Genomic DNA, 17,297 nt, shown 5'->3' on the forward strand with positions numbered 1-17,297 from the left:
CTATTAAAAAGTGCGCAGATGTTAGATCATTTAAGTCATCAGTATTAGTTGATAAGGGACATAAAGGTCTAGAATTTAAGATTCCCTCTATTTTGATGCACACAGTCAGGAATTCCTCAAAGGTCAAGTTAGACTTCCCCACTACTCTCTTAAGATGATATTTAGCCGATTTTACAGCAGCCTCCCACAAACCACCAAAGGAAGTTGCTCGTGGAGGAATGAATTTCCAGTTAATTCCCTCACTCGATCAGAAATCTGCAAGATTCTCATCAGGCGTTTTAACCGGTGTTAGAAATCTATTAATTTCTTGATTTGCTCTCACAAAAGTTGTGCCATTATCGGAATACAACTTTGCACACTTACCTCTACGACTAAAAATTCGCTTTAATGTCGCAATAAAAGCGTCAGATGTGAGGTCTATTACAATTTCAATATGAATTGATTTAGGGACAAAACATACAAATATGCAAATATACATTTTATGCAATACGCCTTTTCTCTGATTGTGATATCTGATCATAAATGGGCAGCAAAAATCTACACCAGAGCAATTAAAGAGATAGTCTGGAACTACACTGTATCGAGGTAAATTATCCATTAATTGAGCTGTATCTATTGGTTTGGCTCTGAAACAAACGACACACTCGTGCATTATTTTCTAACACAAGGACCTACCATGTAGGGGCCAAAACTTCTGTCTTACATAGTGCAGAAGGGAGGATGCACCAATATGAAGATTTTTGATATGGAAATACATAATGATTATATTTGTCAATTTATGATTACTAGGCAAGATTGTTGGGTATTTGGTAACATAAGGCAAATTTGAATTTCCGAGGGGTCCACCTACTCTCAATATCCCATCATTGTCTAGGAAAGGATTTAAGTTTTTGATTTTACTATTTGGCAAGACACTCTTATGGCCGTGGAGGTTTCAAATCTCAGCTGAAAAAACCCTCCCCTCGAACCATTCGGATCAATCTAGTTTCAGCCAGGTCCAGTTCTAAGGCACTAAGAGGGCCAGACAGTATAACAGATGATTTCACATTATTTAGAAATCTTAATACATAGCTAAAAATGTGAAGAAATTTTACATAATTATTACTCATACACAATAAAAGGGACTGCTCGCAGTTTGCTAACACATTCACACTAGATACAGGCATTTCAGACTTCACTGTCTTGAATTCACTAGAGTTACTCAAACTCGTTCAGCAGACTAGAGCTTGGCTGCAACACTGGAAAACTTACCTTGCTCAAGAAACGGTTTGCCCCTCCACCACAATTCTGATTCTGGGAGATCGTGAGGGCGTAGCCCACGCGGAATAAGATCAGCAGGATTTAGATTCGATGGCACGTGAATCCAATTACACTTTTCCATCAATCTGTGAATTTCTGATACTCGATTAGCTATAAAGGTCTTAAGTTGATTCGCAGGTGCTTTAACCACGCTAAAGCAATCTGTATGAAGCACAGTATCAATAATCTCTAATTTTATACAGGAGCGTATTTTCTGCATAGGCTGAGCGAGAAGAGCACAGGCGCAGAGCTCCAGTCGAGGTATTAAAATAACGCGAATAGGTGCCACACGTGACTTGCTTGCCAGAATAGTCACCTTTGCACGATAAATCTGATAGAAACACTGCAAGTAAACGACAGCTCCATAAGCCACTTCAGACGAATCTGCAAAATCCTGAAGGATTAATCTTAATCATGCGTCGGTCAGAATAAATCTACTTATTTTCACTGTTTCCAGGCACAGGAAGGTGGTCACAAACTCCTTCCATTCTTTGGCAATTGGTTCGGGTAGCACATCATCCCAATCCAGTTTTTGCTGTCATAGTCTCTGTAAAAGCACCTTTGCTCTAGTTAACACATGACCTCAGAAACCCAGAGGCTCATAAAGCCTCGCTATAATATTCAGTACTTCACGCTTAGTAAACGGTGGTTTACTAAAAATTGCGACTTTAAATACAAAACAATCCTGTCACTGCTTCCAACTGATGCCTAACGTTTTCACAAATAAATCAGACTCAGCTGAGAAGGAATGCTCGACGTCGGACGACAATGAACTGTTCAACAACTCAGGAGAGTTAGAAGACCACCTGTGGAGTACCATTCCACACGATTGCAGGACATCTTGTAGTTCTGACTGTACCCGGCGGACAGTCTGTACATCAGACGCTCCACTAACGATATCGTCCATATAGGTATCGTACAGCAATACTTCAGAAGCCAAAGGAAATCTCGTTTTCTCATCTTGAGCCAACTGCTGCAGGGTTCTTATAGCAAGAAAATCGCGTTGGACATTCCATAAGTTACCGCTTTCAAACGATAAGTTACGATCTCTGCCTCAGGTCCAACCTTCCACAGGATACGCTGAAGGCCTCTCTGACTCGTTTCTATACGAATCTGCCTATACATCTTTTGTATATTTGTAGTAATCGAGTAATAATCTCAAAGACATCTTCCACCATGTCCCCTTTCATTAGTATATCATTCAGACTTAGGTCTGTTGTAGTAGGGGATGAAGCATTGAAGGCAACTTTCAGTTTTGTTGTCAGTTTATCAGGGCGAAAAATACCATGGTGTGGTATATAGTATTGTGTGGGTGGTTCATTTGACTCAACAACCCTTTCCATATGACCCAACTCCACATGCTCCCTCAAAAAATCCGTATACAAGGACAAATATTCCGAGTCCCTAAACAAACGCTTCCATAACGAATTAAGTTGTCTCACAGCTTTGTCTTTGGAATTACCTAAACACGACGAATCCTTACTCAAAGCCATTGATACTACATATCTACCATCCCTATTTCTCTTATGAGTACTCACAAAATGTTCCTCACGTAAAGTAGCCCCCGTGTTTCCCTTATACTTTACTTCAACGCTCTCAATTTCCCAAAATTGTTGCAAGGTTTTGTTTAAATCATCGTCAAGAACCAACCCACAATGAACCCGATTCTCCACCACCTGATCTACAATAACACTCACAACATAACCAAAGAAGGTATCTTGCAACAGCAATTGCGAGTTTTCAATATATATCTTTTCCAGTTTCAACAGCTCATAAAAGACCTCCGCTCCAAGCAACATATCGATTTTGTCAGGAACACTAAACCCAAGGTGAGCTAAAGACACACGCTCCGAAATATTAACACACACGTTGACTAATTTATTTGGAATAAGATCGGTAATTTTACTGACCACTAGTATCAATAACTTCTCATAGCTTTTATCCCGATTTGCCACCGAAGTCCTTACATAGTTCTTTATTACCATACTATAGTCTGTGTATTTTCTGTAGTCGGTTCAAGGTCATATTTTCTACCTCGTTATTGGTTGTCTGGTACCAGTAACGCAGAAAATGTGACCTTGAACCGCCTACAGACAATACGCAGTGTGAAGACGACCGTCCACGTTTAAAAACAAATTGAAGTAAACGGACTGTTCACGAGCCTGCGTGCTCTTGTTCCATCAATATAAAATATGTTTTGTAACTGATTGTATATAAGCATTGTACATAGCCGTGTTTTGAGTGTGAATTGATGAAAATATGTTGCGCCTAAATCAAATAAATATTTTAAAATGCAAGTGACTGTATTTGCTGATGGATTTCATCATCTTTTTGAGTAATTCACTGAATTAAAGAAGAAATTGGGTAGATTTAAAGGGCCTGATATATCGAAACACTTCTGAAGGCATCTCACCTCAACCCATTGCGAGAATTTATTTTTAATAAATGCGCGAATAATGCTTAAAAGAACTGCTTTTGCCTTTCCCTTCTCAAGGCTAGTCGCCACCAATTGGGATTGCGAAACTGCTTCCGAAGTTTCCTCGCTCTGTTTTGAAATAAAAACAGGTGCATCGTATTTCAACTGAGGTGGGGGGTAGCTAGAATCTTCACGCGGACGTGAATCTTAAGTCTTCGAACAAAAACAATTTTTAATTGAACGGCATTCACTCAATTTATGATTCATAAAACAACAAAAACCAAGATTACTTCGCTTAATCACTTCCGCTCTTTCCCAGACTGAAAGTCGCCTAAATTGTGCACATTTAGAAAGGGGGGGGGGTGATAATCTCCTACAAAGAACACGAGTTGTATTTTTAGTTTCTGACAAGAAGACCTAGGATACGTTTTTATGTTTTCCAATCGGGTGTTCTTTGCAAATTATTTCCTACCACTTGTTTTGATTCATTCACGGCATTTCTGTTTACTAGTTCATTCGAATTCCCACTTCTAGATAACAAATAAATGTCTCACTCCCGTCCAAGCTGCTCAGGTTAAAAAACTTCACCCTGTTTGATTCCAATATGTGTCATTAATTCACAATCTAGTCTCATAAAGTCTATCCGAAACTATAAGATACATAGAGATTTAAATTCTGTTACTTTGGGCAATTGACAGTAATAGTCGAAGGAAGCAGACAAACGAGAGGCAAATTGAAAGTGATTTTCCAATGGTTATTTTTGAGCTCTTTTAAAATTATTAAGGCATTCTTGGGGTGTGGGCTGAAATTCCTTTAATACTAATTCTTTTATTTTTTCATAATCGCCCAAGTTCTCTTGATCAACATGAGTAAGCAAATTATTTACTTTTTCTCCTAAAATATTTAACAAAATATCGGCTTTTAATTCATTAGGTACAGATTTATTTTCGAATGCTTTTTCCAAAGAATGGAAAAACAAATTAAATTATTCTGATTTAACGGGTACAGTAATTGTCAAAACTTTAATACTTCGAATTAGACATTCTAAGTTATCGGTTAGGGAACTCTGTTCTTTTATTTCAGAAACCTGGGATATGTCAGCCCTTCTTTGCATTCGCAAGCTCTACCTCTTTTTCAAATTGGGATAATCTTAATTTCTCTAATTCGATTTCATCCCTTCTCTCTCTCACTCTATCTCCCTATTTTCGTCTTGAATATTTGAAATGAGTTCACATACAAAGTCAATATTGTCCCTATACACATCACTTGATTCAATTAGGTTTTTCAATTCGATCACCTTAGCCTTGGCAGGAATCTCCAAGCCATTTATGCTATTCACAAGAATTCAACTACACAATACACTTAACAGCTAGACAGAAAACCAAACTTCACATTCAAATTTCGAATCCAAGTAAAACCAAAACCACTAACAAACGCAACCATTAAACAAGGAATAATTCACAAAAGCACACAACACAATACACTGCAATATTAATAAAAACAACTTCACACTAAAATCCCATGCTCAAATCCACCAGCGAGAACAATTCAGTATATAAAACTCTACACATAAAGCAATTAATAACAAGTAAAACCTGCAACAGCACAATACTAACAATTAATCCTTATGAATCTGTCCACACAATCAAATGCAATTCACATTAGCTCACAAATCTTCAAGCTTGAATTCAGTATATGGAATTCACAGGTCACAGACCATTCTCTTGGGCTTAGTTCGACTAAAATGTTTACACAATCACTACACACAAAGACTCACGCAATACACGAGCAAGTAGACTGTAATGCTGAATTTTATTAATGAAGCATACACAATATAATGAACAGGCACACCATCTGTTGTTGACATCACCAAAAAGAAGGCAGGGCATTAACAAATAGGTATTCATTTCTAATTTAAAAATTTACGGTCATATATTGATCAAAGCAATTCCAATTGCAATTTTCTCCCCTTAAGTCAGATTTATAGATAAGGGGGAAGAGGGAATAATAAAAATTCAGAAGCAATATTTTCTGCTTTGATATGTAAGAAATAAATGCTAACCTATTGTTGCATAAGAATATCCTGAAATTTGATTTCTCGTTAACATTTATAACTTCCATAATAACCTTTTACAACATATTAAACCTATAATAAAAGTTTGTGACAGAAAACTTCACCAATCATTGAATAAATTTGAAAATTTATACTTGAAATAAGGGGAAAAATTGCAATTGGAATTGATTTGATCAGTATATGACAGCAAGTTTTTAAATTAGAAATTAATACCTATTTGATGCTATTGTCATGTACATATTTTAGTGTGGACCACAATGACACACACAAGAAGTAGAGCTAAACCAATTTATTAACTGAACTCTGAACTCAGAACGCAGTGACTGACAAATCCTCTGCTTTTATACTAGCAGGGAAAGTTCCAGAATACTTTAAGACAGTAAGAAAAGTCCAGAACACTTGTCCGGTAAACTAAAGAAATGTCCAGAATCTTCTGGAACATGAAATAAAGGAAAACATTAAATCAAAGAATTAAATATTTACACAATCTGTACACCTCATTGTCGCTAGTAAGATTCAAACTTACGATCTCTTGAGTATAAGCCCAGTGCTATGACCATTCGGCCATGGAGAGTCGACTTCTGACTTTTCAATGCAGCAATGTTCTTTTAAAAATTTTTTGTTTGATCTCTACTTTTTTTCTTCTTTTCACCAGTATTTCCTAATATTAAAATATCAATACTAGCATTTATACTGGAAATAACTGAAGGATTGGAAAAAAATCTTGAAGATTAAGATATATAATGCTAACTATATAATGCTACAAACAAGATTTGAAAAAAATTACCTTAATAGTATTTTCTTTAAAAGAAAACAGTTTTATGTCTGTTTATGAAGTAATGGTACCTTTTGATAGCAATATGAATTAGATGGAAACCAAATAAAGAAAAAATAATTAAGCTTAACAAATTAACCACAAACTAAAAGAAACTAAAGAAAACTAAAGAAAGATATATTTCTTACAAAAACTAGAAACTAATTTCTAAATTCTAATTAATAAGCAGCAAATAAATACAAAAATCTATTTTATTATGACACTCACAATAGCATACAAAAAAAGAGAACATTCATTAAAGAAATAATAATGATGAAATACAGTAGGAGTAATCCAATCCTTAATAAAATTAAACAATAAATCACTTTAAAAAATGAATATAATATAGAAAATACTCACTCAATATGACCATTTTTTGAAGCCATATGAAGAGGTGTCTGCTCATGCTCATTCTTCCTCTCAAGTTCAGCATCACTCTCTAATAAAATCTAAAAAAATTGAGAGATGTCTTGGTTCACGATACTCAAAATGCAAGTACTATTTCTAAATAACAAATTAAACAGGCCGATAAAAATGTGGGGTTTGTATGATAGATGCCTTTTAGCGAATCATACGCCCTGATAAAAGAAAAATACTATTTCTCTTCTTTTCATCATTCATAGATTTTTCACAAATAAAAAAAAAAATCCTCATCGAGTTCTTTTTTATAAAATGAATGTGAAACATCATCAAATAATAAACATTATTATTAAAGTTTAAAAATAACAGTAATAAATATAAAATACAATGTACAATTAAATAAAAAAAAAACTATAAAATAAATAAGCAAATAATTTAGTATACAATTTAAGTTTTTCATGGAGTGGTAAAATTTTAGGAATGCAATTTAATAATTATTTACTAGTTACATGAACACTTTCTTACTATAGAAAGCGAGAAAAACAAATTACTACATTCCTTACAGTGGTAAAATATTCTCATCTTAGAGGAGACTGTATATTGAATCTAACAAGAGAAGATGAAAAAGTGTCCGACTGTAATGGTTCTTGGTTCAATTCCTATAGTTCATTAGTTAATTTCAAAAGAATCATAAAAACTCCTGATATTCTCCATATTAATATAAAATATCAAGAATTAAAAATGTAAAATATTAAAATTTTTGTTATAACATTAGGACAAAAATTTAACTGTTTAAAAATTTCCTGCTTTCTAGGCAAGCAAAATAGTAGATCTAAACCTCAGGGATGTTTTAAAATCGGGATCAAAGAATGGATTAGGAGAATATATATATATGTTTGTGCGTGTGTAATTAGACAAATCCTGAATTAACTAGGTAAAATCCATTTTAATTAACAGCACTAGAGAGAACCTGAATTAAGTAAGTAAAACACACTCTAATTGACAGTGCTAGGGAGAACCACTTTTATTCGTGCTCTGAAATAGACATTATTATTAGACAAAAAAATGTTTTATCAGAAATCAAAATAATTTCAAGCAAAAAAAAATTAAAGAAGTAAAAAGTTATAAATGTATCAACATGTAGATTTAAATTGTAGGTTTAAAATAACATAACTTATAGTGTGAAATGTCAGAAAGAGTTGGGAGATATTGAGATTTCTTTCAATACACATATATTAATACATTAAAATAAAAAAAGAAATATACACAAAAAAACATACATTATACATGTTATATTAACACATTAAGATAAAAAAAAAGAATCTCTGCAATAAACATTTTCTGGTACTATTGCTATTTTAATTAAAAAAGAAATAGTGTAATAGAAAAAAGTAAGAAAAATAAGAATTAATAAATGAAATTCTAAGTAATGTATAAGTAATTAATAAATGAAATATAAAAGTAACAATTAAAAAGTATAAAGTACTTTGCAAATCTATAACTTATAATAGAATAATCTTTAAAACATTTTCAATAAAGAAAGATTGTTTAAAAAATGAATAAACTTACTTCAATCACATCAGAGTATCCTTTTAAAGCAGCAATGTGAAGAGGACTGTTATCATAATGATCACATCTATTTACAAGTATAAGAGACTTCTCATGTTTCAACAGTGTCTATAAAGCATTTAAGAAAACTGAACTTTGTAGACATTATAAATATTCACCAAAAGGAAAATCTTTATATAAAGTCTTAAAATAACTTCAATATTAGAAATAGTACATATAGAAATGAAATTAATAAAAAGAAAGATCAGATTGTAAATAAACAATTTTAAAAAAATTAAAATTTTCTTCTTCAAAATAATTAATCCACCAGTTAAACAAGACAAATGTCACAAAAACTTGAAATTTTTTTTAACTATTCCAATATCATTTTCAAAACCTTCACAAAAATTTCTTCATTGTGTTTAGAATATTAAAAAAATTATATCAATAAAGCAAATAAAGGAAATTCTTGAAATGAATTTTCTTTCTCACTCACACACAAAAATTTGAACAAAAAGTAAAAGCAAATATTCAATAAAAATTTATTATTAGCAAGCAATTGAATTCTGAGTTATGTTAGTAAATCATAGTTTTTTAAAAAAAATATATAACAAATTTATCAATTATAAAATTAATGTTTAAACTATAGATTAAAAAACATGTGCAGAAATATAAAAATGCACCTTAAGTGACTTTGGATGATTCTCTTGTGAAGCCCAAAATATGACACTTCGATCCATGTTATCCAGAACTCCAATATTTGCATTAGATTTCATCAGAACTTTTATGGCATCCACATGACCTTCTGCTACAGCAACAAGCAAAGGGGTGAAATGGGCATTGTCATGGCTTTCAATATCAGCACCACTATTCAAAAATACACAAATAAAATAATTTTCCACATCTGATAAATTTTCAAGAGACAAAAGATCCTAGATATATAGGACAAAATTCAAATTATCATAGTTTAAAAAATACAATGAACAATTTATAATTGTATTTATAAGAATATATATATGTAGTATGAAAATATGACATATCATTCAGAATTTTACTAAACCTCAAATGTTCAATGAATCTTATCTAGAATGATTGGCAACATGGCATTGCAAACTCTATCATTACTTTTAAATAATAATACAAAAATTCAAGATTTAAAACTTATACTAATTAAGTTTAGTCATATTTGTAGATGCACAAGGATTACTGCTACTAAATTTCATAATTCTGAAGGCATTCATTGAACAACAACAAAAAAGACAACATCTCTTGAAAATTGATTCCACAAACGAATTCAAATGAAAGCTTTTGAACAGTAAAAAGATATGAGAAGTGTATCAAGACCACATACAAATTTAACTCTTAATGAAATCTAATTTTTTAAAAATCATAATGCCATTGGAGAATCTTTTCTAACTGCACACGAAAGTAAAATTTTCAAAATATCAGTATATCAAATGAAAGTTTATAGTTGTATTTGTAGATATCTTAAAATATATTTTAATCAAACTCAAATACATTTTCATTCTGTTAACTGATCACATAAAAAACATTTTGAATATCAGGATATTTATTTTAAATAAAATTACAAAGCTACTACAATGTGAATGATTTCATAGTAAAATTCTGTAGAATTGGAAACTTTTTGTTACATTTAAAAAAAAATCAGCTTTCACATGGTAAAATTTAATTACTTTTTGAGTAGAAAATCTATCACTTCGCTCGCATTGAAAGCAGCAGCCTTATGAAGTGGTGTCTCCCCAAAGTTATTAACACAATTTATAGCAGCTCCATGTTTAAGAAGACATTTAACTATATCCACATTACCAGAAACTGCTGCCAAATGCAAAGGATGACAAGAATTATCAAATGTACTTTTAACATCTCCACCTGAAAGAAAAAAAAGAAAGAAATTTGAATGACTTATTTGAAATTACTCAAAAAACAAACTTACAAATTAAAATTATAAAATAATTATAAGCCATCAGAGCAAAGTCCTGCATAATTGTGATTCCATAAAATTTCTCATAGTTATAAGATATTTTAAAACCTCGATATTTACAGCTTTAGCTGATAATTACCTTTGAATTAATATTATCTAAATATATTTATTAATCTCATGTTCATTGTAATTGTGATTGTAAGAATATGAGAAATGGTTTTGCAGAGTTATAAAAAGAATCTGAAAAATATAATAACTGCATTTAATAAATGATTTCTCTTTTTTATATTTAATCAAAGCAATGTCTAGAACAGCAGACATAATTCATACTGTTGCTAACACGTGTATAAAACACAATATTTTTAATTAGAAAATTACATTAATAAAAAATATTTAAGAACAAAGATTTAAGAATACAGAAGGAAGATTTGAAAAAAGGTGTAAGAGCAATGCATTTCCAGGTTGTTGTCTTCTTTTTACGTCATTTTAAGTTTATATTGCAGTGATAATCAATGAGATCCCATTAATCAATATCCTGCTTTCATTTCAAGACTATACAAATCCATATACAACACTTATTGAGCTACTATTTCATTAGCAATGTTTTATCAAAATTTGAATGTGTTTTTCATATATTTTTGTAGTGATCAGACAATCATATTCCACCCCCTTTACATTGCTTCCTCAGTCGTCATTCTAAATAACAAATTAAACAGGCCGATAAAAATGTGGGGTTTGTATGATAGATGCCTTTTAGCGAATCATACGCCCCCACCATATATATTACCCCCAAATATATTACCTTACTAATATATTTCTGGCATCTTTTGAAAACAATCCAGTTTTATTTTGCAAACAAATATGTTTCCTAATTTTTAAATAGACTCTTTTTTTATCCGTGCCAGTTAGCCAAAATAGATGAAAGATTCAGCAGAATAAGATGGAATTTAATTTTGTGTTTTGATGCTTTTACGTAAACTTTCGTAAATAATGCTCAATGAGACAAAGGAGGAAGAAAAAATATTTTCATTTTTTAATAACTGAATTTGTGAATGTTTATCAAATCATCAGTTAATACATAATCAGGCTGACTTCTCAGACATAAGATCATAATATATTACTTAGACATAAGATATCATTATAAATCTTATTTCAAAAATAAGAAATTCTTAGGAGTTTTCATATTTTCCATAATTCTTTACCAAAAATATACAATTTTATAATCTATAATAGTTTTAAAATTAATTCACCAACAAAATAACATTGTTCATTAGAAAAGGAAGCAGTATTTAATAAATGTGAGCTCACAGAAATTGCTTTCTTTTAAAAATTGCTTTCAAATAACACGATGCAAATTAATTTCATTCTGAACACAAGAATTATTGTGAATATAAAACACAACATGCAATTAATTCCAATGCAAAATGTTTAAAAATAGAAAATGAAAATACATTTTTATTTTTAAAACTTTTATTTAATTATGAATGAAATTATTTTCAAATAAGCTTCTCAAAAATTAATTTTTTTTTTATTTTTTTTTTGAAAATTGGCATCATTAGAAAGATGTTTAATTGCACCATATCTTTGAATTTAAATAAACAGGTAACTGGGAAAAAATTATATAAAGATTAAAACTAATAAACTTTGAAATATTTATTATATGATTTATAAATAAAACACACACACATATATGTTTGAATTTAATGCAATATGAATTTGAATAAATACCACTTACCTTTCTTTAAAAGTATTTCAACAATATCCAAGTGCCCTTTAATTACAGCTAAATGAAGTGCAGTATTACCACTTAGATTTTTTTCATCAATGTACTGGAAATGAAACATACTCTTTACTATTAAAAAGATGTCCAAATATACTAAATTTGATGTAACAATATAAACAATCTAATAATATAAAACAATTTTGAAATTAAACAATTCATTTGAAAATATCAAATTCTGCATTGTTTTTAATTTATGTTAACAGTAAAAATGCCTACATTTTAAATGGGGAACTTCAATTATTTTTAGCAATTAATATACAAGTTTCCATGACCATTTTTCAAAATTGATCTTTAAAAACTAAAAAAGTTTCATTTCCTAGATACTGTAGATCATTAAGGTGTATTTTTTTTTCAAATACAAAATATAACAAAAATATTAATAAGTTAACTAAGACAAGGGTAGAAGATAATTTTTATTAGTTACATTATTCATATACTGCAGCTTCAATAAAAGATTCTTATTTGTTACAATGAAATTATATAAATGGATAAGATATGAAATTAAAACATAATAAATAGCACATTACTTACAAAAGATAATTTTTAAGATAACTGTAAAATGGATAACATTTGATAAATGTTATCCATTTATCCAATGGCAAATATATAAAATTTTACACTTTCTAAAAATATTATACATTAGGACAAATAGTTATTAAAAAATTTCCAGACTACAAATTAACTTTATCATTGTAAAGGCTTTTGTGTGTTTAAAAATATGAAAGATATAATAACTGAGAGAATCAGTGAGAAAAACAGAACCAATCTGAAATTCTTTGGTTGAGATAGTCAAGTTTTGGTTCTGTTCTTCAAATCATTCAAATTTAAAATATTTAGGGACCAATAAAGGTCAGCTGAATCATTGATTTCAATGCTTAAATCTGCATGTATTAAACAAATTCATTAAAAAAAAAAGTGGAATAGCCTTATTTTTATGCAATTTCTCAGCAATTCATTTAAATTTCAGAACTGTGATAAACACAAGGAATCTAACTTATTTATTTGTAGCATAATTTAAAAAAATCCTTTTCGCTATATATGTTACATGATTACATATTTGGCATAATTCAAATTATAATTAGCTAACTAAAATCTTTTAAAGAATTTTCCAAAATAATGTAACTAAATTTAGAGATATCAGCAAAAATGATTTTAAAAAGAAATATTTTTTTTCTTATTATTTCTTAATTATGTGGTTCATTATTAATACCCTAGTCGCTGGGGAAATTGTTATCTTTAATTTCAGTTAAATTGTTTAGATATAACTGTATACCCATGATGCCACAAAATTGCCAGGCATTCAAGATGTGTTTTCTTCATTGTCTTATACAAGCTTCGCTCATTATTCATACAAAACTTTTAAATGGAGACTAGTCTCATGATATCTTGATGCAATCAAAAATGTAAATGAGTGGTTCATATATTTTGTAAATTTTATGATATTGTAACTTTGCTTGTTTATTCATCTCGTGAAAACAGAGATTCTAAATAAAATCTTTATTCTTTAATTTTAAACAATTAAAAAAAAATCAAGCAGTCAGATAATTTGCAAAATGATGAAAAGTTGAACATGAGGGCCACAATATAATCTATTGTTAAAAATAAAGCAATTTTTTTTTTAAATTTGTCAATATTCAGAAAAAATTCACAGAACTATTAAAATTATATAATTTAAAAGAAAATTTTTAAAAATTTTGAAAGTATCAAATTTTTTGTGATGCAATGATATTTTATGGTGTATATTCATACCCTCTATAGTATATAATTGCCATATTTGGTAACTGTAGGTCAATAGTTTGATTTGTAGAGTGCAAGACACACATTCATTTTTACAATTAGAAGAGATACCAAATTAAATTATTAATCTACGTTTGAAATGATTTGAATGTGATATATTGTTTAACATTTAGTTCAGATATATATATTTAACTTTAATAAATAGAAACAGATATGTAACCGGTTTCTGAATAATAATTAAATTATACTTGTATCGTTGCTCGACTTAAATTCATCTTGAAATAATTATGGCAAAAAAATATTTTATATGCCAATTTAAAGTGTAAATACTTATTTTTTCAGACACTGGTTTATATATTGCAGGTTGTATAATTTAAGTTTCATAGATTTATAAATCTCCTAATTAGTGCAAAGTTATATGATGTTACTGAGTCCTTTTCCTACTGATGAAAAAGATCTGGTCACCTTTGGTGACCAGCTCGTTTGCCAAGAATATTGAATATACTTAATTTTATTTAAATTGTATGAACAAATGTAAATTTTAATAATGTTATTAATTATATAAATAAAGTTCATGTTTATGGTTTCGGTAAATTATCCGATATTAAAGCCATCATATTTTAATTGCCTTACATATATTCTGCACAATACACAGATGAACTTATTTAATGGAGATCAATTCCAATGACATCATAGCATTATTAAAGACATAAATGTCTTGTCATCTATTTTCTAAATTTCATAGTATTGTATCGGCAATTTTTAAAAAAATCCATCTCATAAATTACTCATATATTTAAAAAATTCTTCCTTGGCAACTAACGAGGGCAAACATTCAAGCGATGAGATAGTTGATGAAGCAATAAAAATGATGTGAACACGAGATCAAAAATGTAATATACTGTTGGAAATTTTAAAAAAACTTAAATACAGTCCAAAATTCAGGGAAAATATGCATGCTTATTAAATTAGTATAATAAAAGAGACATTTTTTTTTTAAAAAATTGTAAATTGGTGTAAAAATTCTCTTTCCCAAATAATATTATCGGAAGTTATCACTTAAAAACTCCAAAATGCAGCTTAATTTTTAAACTAAAATTTTTTTTAAAAAAATCGCTCCAAGTTGAACATTTCTTCCCTCCACAGCATATATGTGTCAAATTTAGTAGCTACATATTAAATGGTCTGTCTTGTAGAGCATCAAAACATACACACACCCATTCATCTTTATTTTTAGTATAGATATATAATTTGATATGTTATTAACTCATAATGTCGAAAAATGCAAATTACATTTTTTGATCTGACAAAAATGAATAATCAAACATAAGTATTTTTCAAATGGTATATATTTACTAATTAAAACATAAAAATTATGGGAAGAACAATAATACAAAAAGCAGCAGAAATTTAGAATACTTATCACTCAAAGAATGTAAGAACAGATACCTTTTTCAAGCTTTCAGAATCCCCTTGTGCCTCAACAGCATTTAGCAAAAGCATTATTATTTTCTTACTACCAGTGGTTGCTGCCAAATGGAGAGGTGTAGATAAGTTTTCATCTGTAGCTTCAGGATGAGCATTTGCATTTAATAAAATCTCAACTACATCAGGTGAGTTGTAATTAGCTGCACAATGCAGGGCTGTCATTTCTTGTTTATCGAATGTCTTAAAATAAAATTTATAAATATTGAAATAAGCATATAAATACATTGAAATGAAACAAAATTTGAATGCATTTAAATTTTTCATTCAATTTTATTTTTTAATTTATTTGTTAAAAATATATTTTTAAAAATTATGACAAAGTTAATTGAATTAACTCTCATATTCTCTCTCTCATTGAATTAATTAATCTATTTCTGCTCTGAACATCTTACTATTTTACTCCTTTATTATGTTCAGTCAATCCATATATGATAGGTATATCGACCAAAAAAGAAGAAAAGCAATAAATCAAAAGGAAGCTGAACCACATTTTCCGAATACTTAGAGACCTTGAAAAGAGAGCAAAGTACTTTTCCATTTCTTTGTTGAAATCCCCATTAAAAAAGAATAGGTAAATTTTATTTTAGCATGTAATCTAAAGGTTAAATTTTTTAAGTTTTTCACATTAAAATTATTACTACACTCAAAGTCATAAAAAATGCTAATTTATCATTACACAAAAATATTTTCAATTAAAATGAAATATTTTAAATTACTAATTAGCTATTTTTGCAAAGTGAATTAAACGTTGGTTGTATTTGAAATACAAATACAAGCACTTAAATATGTAACCAATTTATGATGTTACTTATAATTTCCTTTGAATATTACCTCAGTGTTGATTTTACTAGATTTGAGAAGTTCTAATGTTGCAAATGTATTTCCTCTCAAAGCAGCATAATGCAATGGTGTCATGCCATAATTGTCTTGACAGTTTACATGAGCTCCTTCTTCAATCAAGATAGAAATAACAGTTTCACTATCACTAGTTGGACTTTCAACAGTATCACCATCCTTAAAAAAATTAGACATAAACATAATAAAAGACTCACTTATTCATTTTAAATCCACTTTATAAAAAATGAAATACATAGTAATATAATATTAAAAACAACTGAAAGCTGATACAAAAAAAAAAAAAAATGACAAGGGGAAAAAAATATATATATATACAAGCAATTTTAAAGTTTATTATGTTTAAAAAATCTTATATACTTTAAACTTGAAAATTTGTATACACTTAAAATTTAAAAAAAAAAGCATCTATAACATTAATTAGTCAGGAAAATATATTACTAATTTAACACTAACTTATAACCAACAACAAGTCAGAATATTAACAATAAAACTAATTATTATAAAAATAACAACATGTAGCAAAATGAATACTTGATAAAAGTTTTGAAACTGGAATATGGTTTAGTTTCAATAAAATATTTGGCAAACAAATGATTAAATTTAGAATAATTCAAAAAATATAGACTAATATATCTATACATATATATTTCTTTACAATTTTTATATTGTGTGTTTGTATTTTATATATGTTACGGTGAAAATCCAAAATTATTCAAAACCTGAATGAGGTAGGTAAAACACATTTTAACTAACAGTACTGGGAGAACCCAGATTAACTAGGGTAAATATGTTCTAACTGACAATGCTAAGGAAAATGTGTTTTGACTAATTCGTTATATGATTTGTTGACAATATTATTTGTATCCATTGAAAATTATTGCATTAAACTGCACTTAGTAAAACAGTTTTGAGGAAAGAACCTACCACTGAAGAAAAACTACTTTATCTGAATATAGTTTAACACAAGACCGTAATTAC

The 17,297-nt window shown here is 29.2% G+C and overlaps 1 protein-coding gene across 8 annotated transcripts in view; it reads right to left on the reverse strand.

Annotated features, from left to right (window-relative positions):
* Window positions 1–17,297, reverse strand: part of LOC129962733 (transient receptor potential cation channel subfamily A member 1 homolog) — an 82,085-nt gene that overhangs the window by 44,268 nt on the left and 20,520 nt on the right. For all 8 annotated transcript variants that reach the window (XM_056076697.1, XM_056076701.1, XM_056076695.1 and 5 more), the window contains 7 exons: window positions 16,293–16,475; window positions 15,423–15,641; window positions 12,189–12,282; window positions 10,206–10,401; window positions 9,195–9,378; window positions 8,533–8,640; window positions 6,964–7,052 (listed from right to left, as the gene is read on the reverse strand). In XM_056076697.1, the coding sequence (XP_055932672.1) occupies window positions 6,964–7,052; window positions 8,533–8,640; window positions 9,195–9,378; window positions 10,206–10,401; window positions 12,189–12,282; window positions 15,423–15,641; window positions 16,293–16,475 (1,073 nt within the window). The remainder of the gene's footprint in view (window positions 1–6,963; window positions 7,053–8,532; window positions 8,641–9,194; window positions 9,379–10,205; window positions 10,402–12,188; window positions 12,283–15,422; window positions 15,642–16,292; window positions 16,476–17,297) is intronic.

This window comes from Argiope bruennichi, chromosome 3 (genome assembly GCF_947563725.1).
Source record: "Argiope bruennichi chromosome 3, qqArgBrue1.1, whole genome shotgun sequence".
Taxonomy (NCBI): Eukaryota; Metazoa; Arthropoda; class Arachnida; order Araneae; family Araneidae; genus Argiope; species Argiope bruennichi.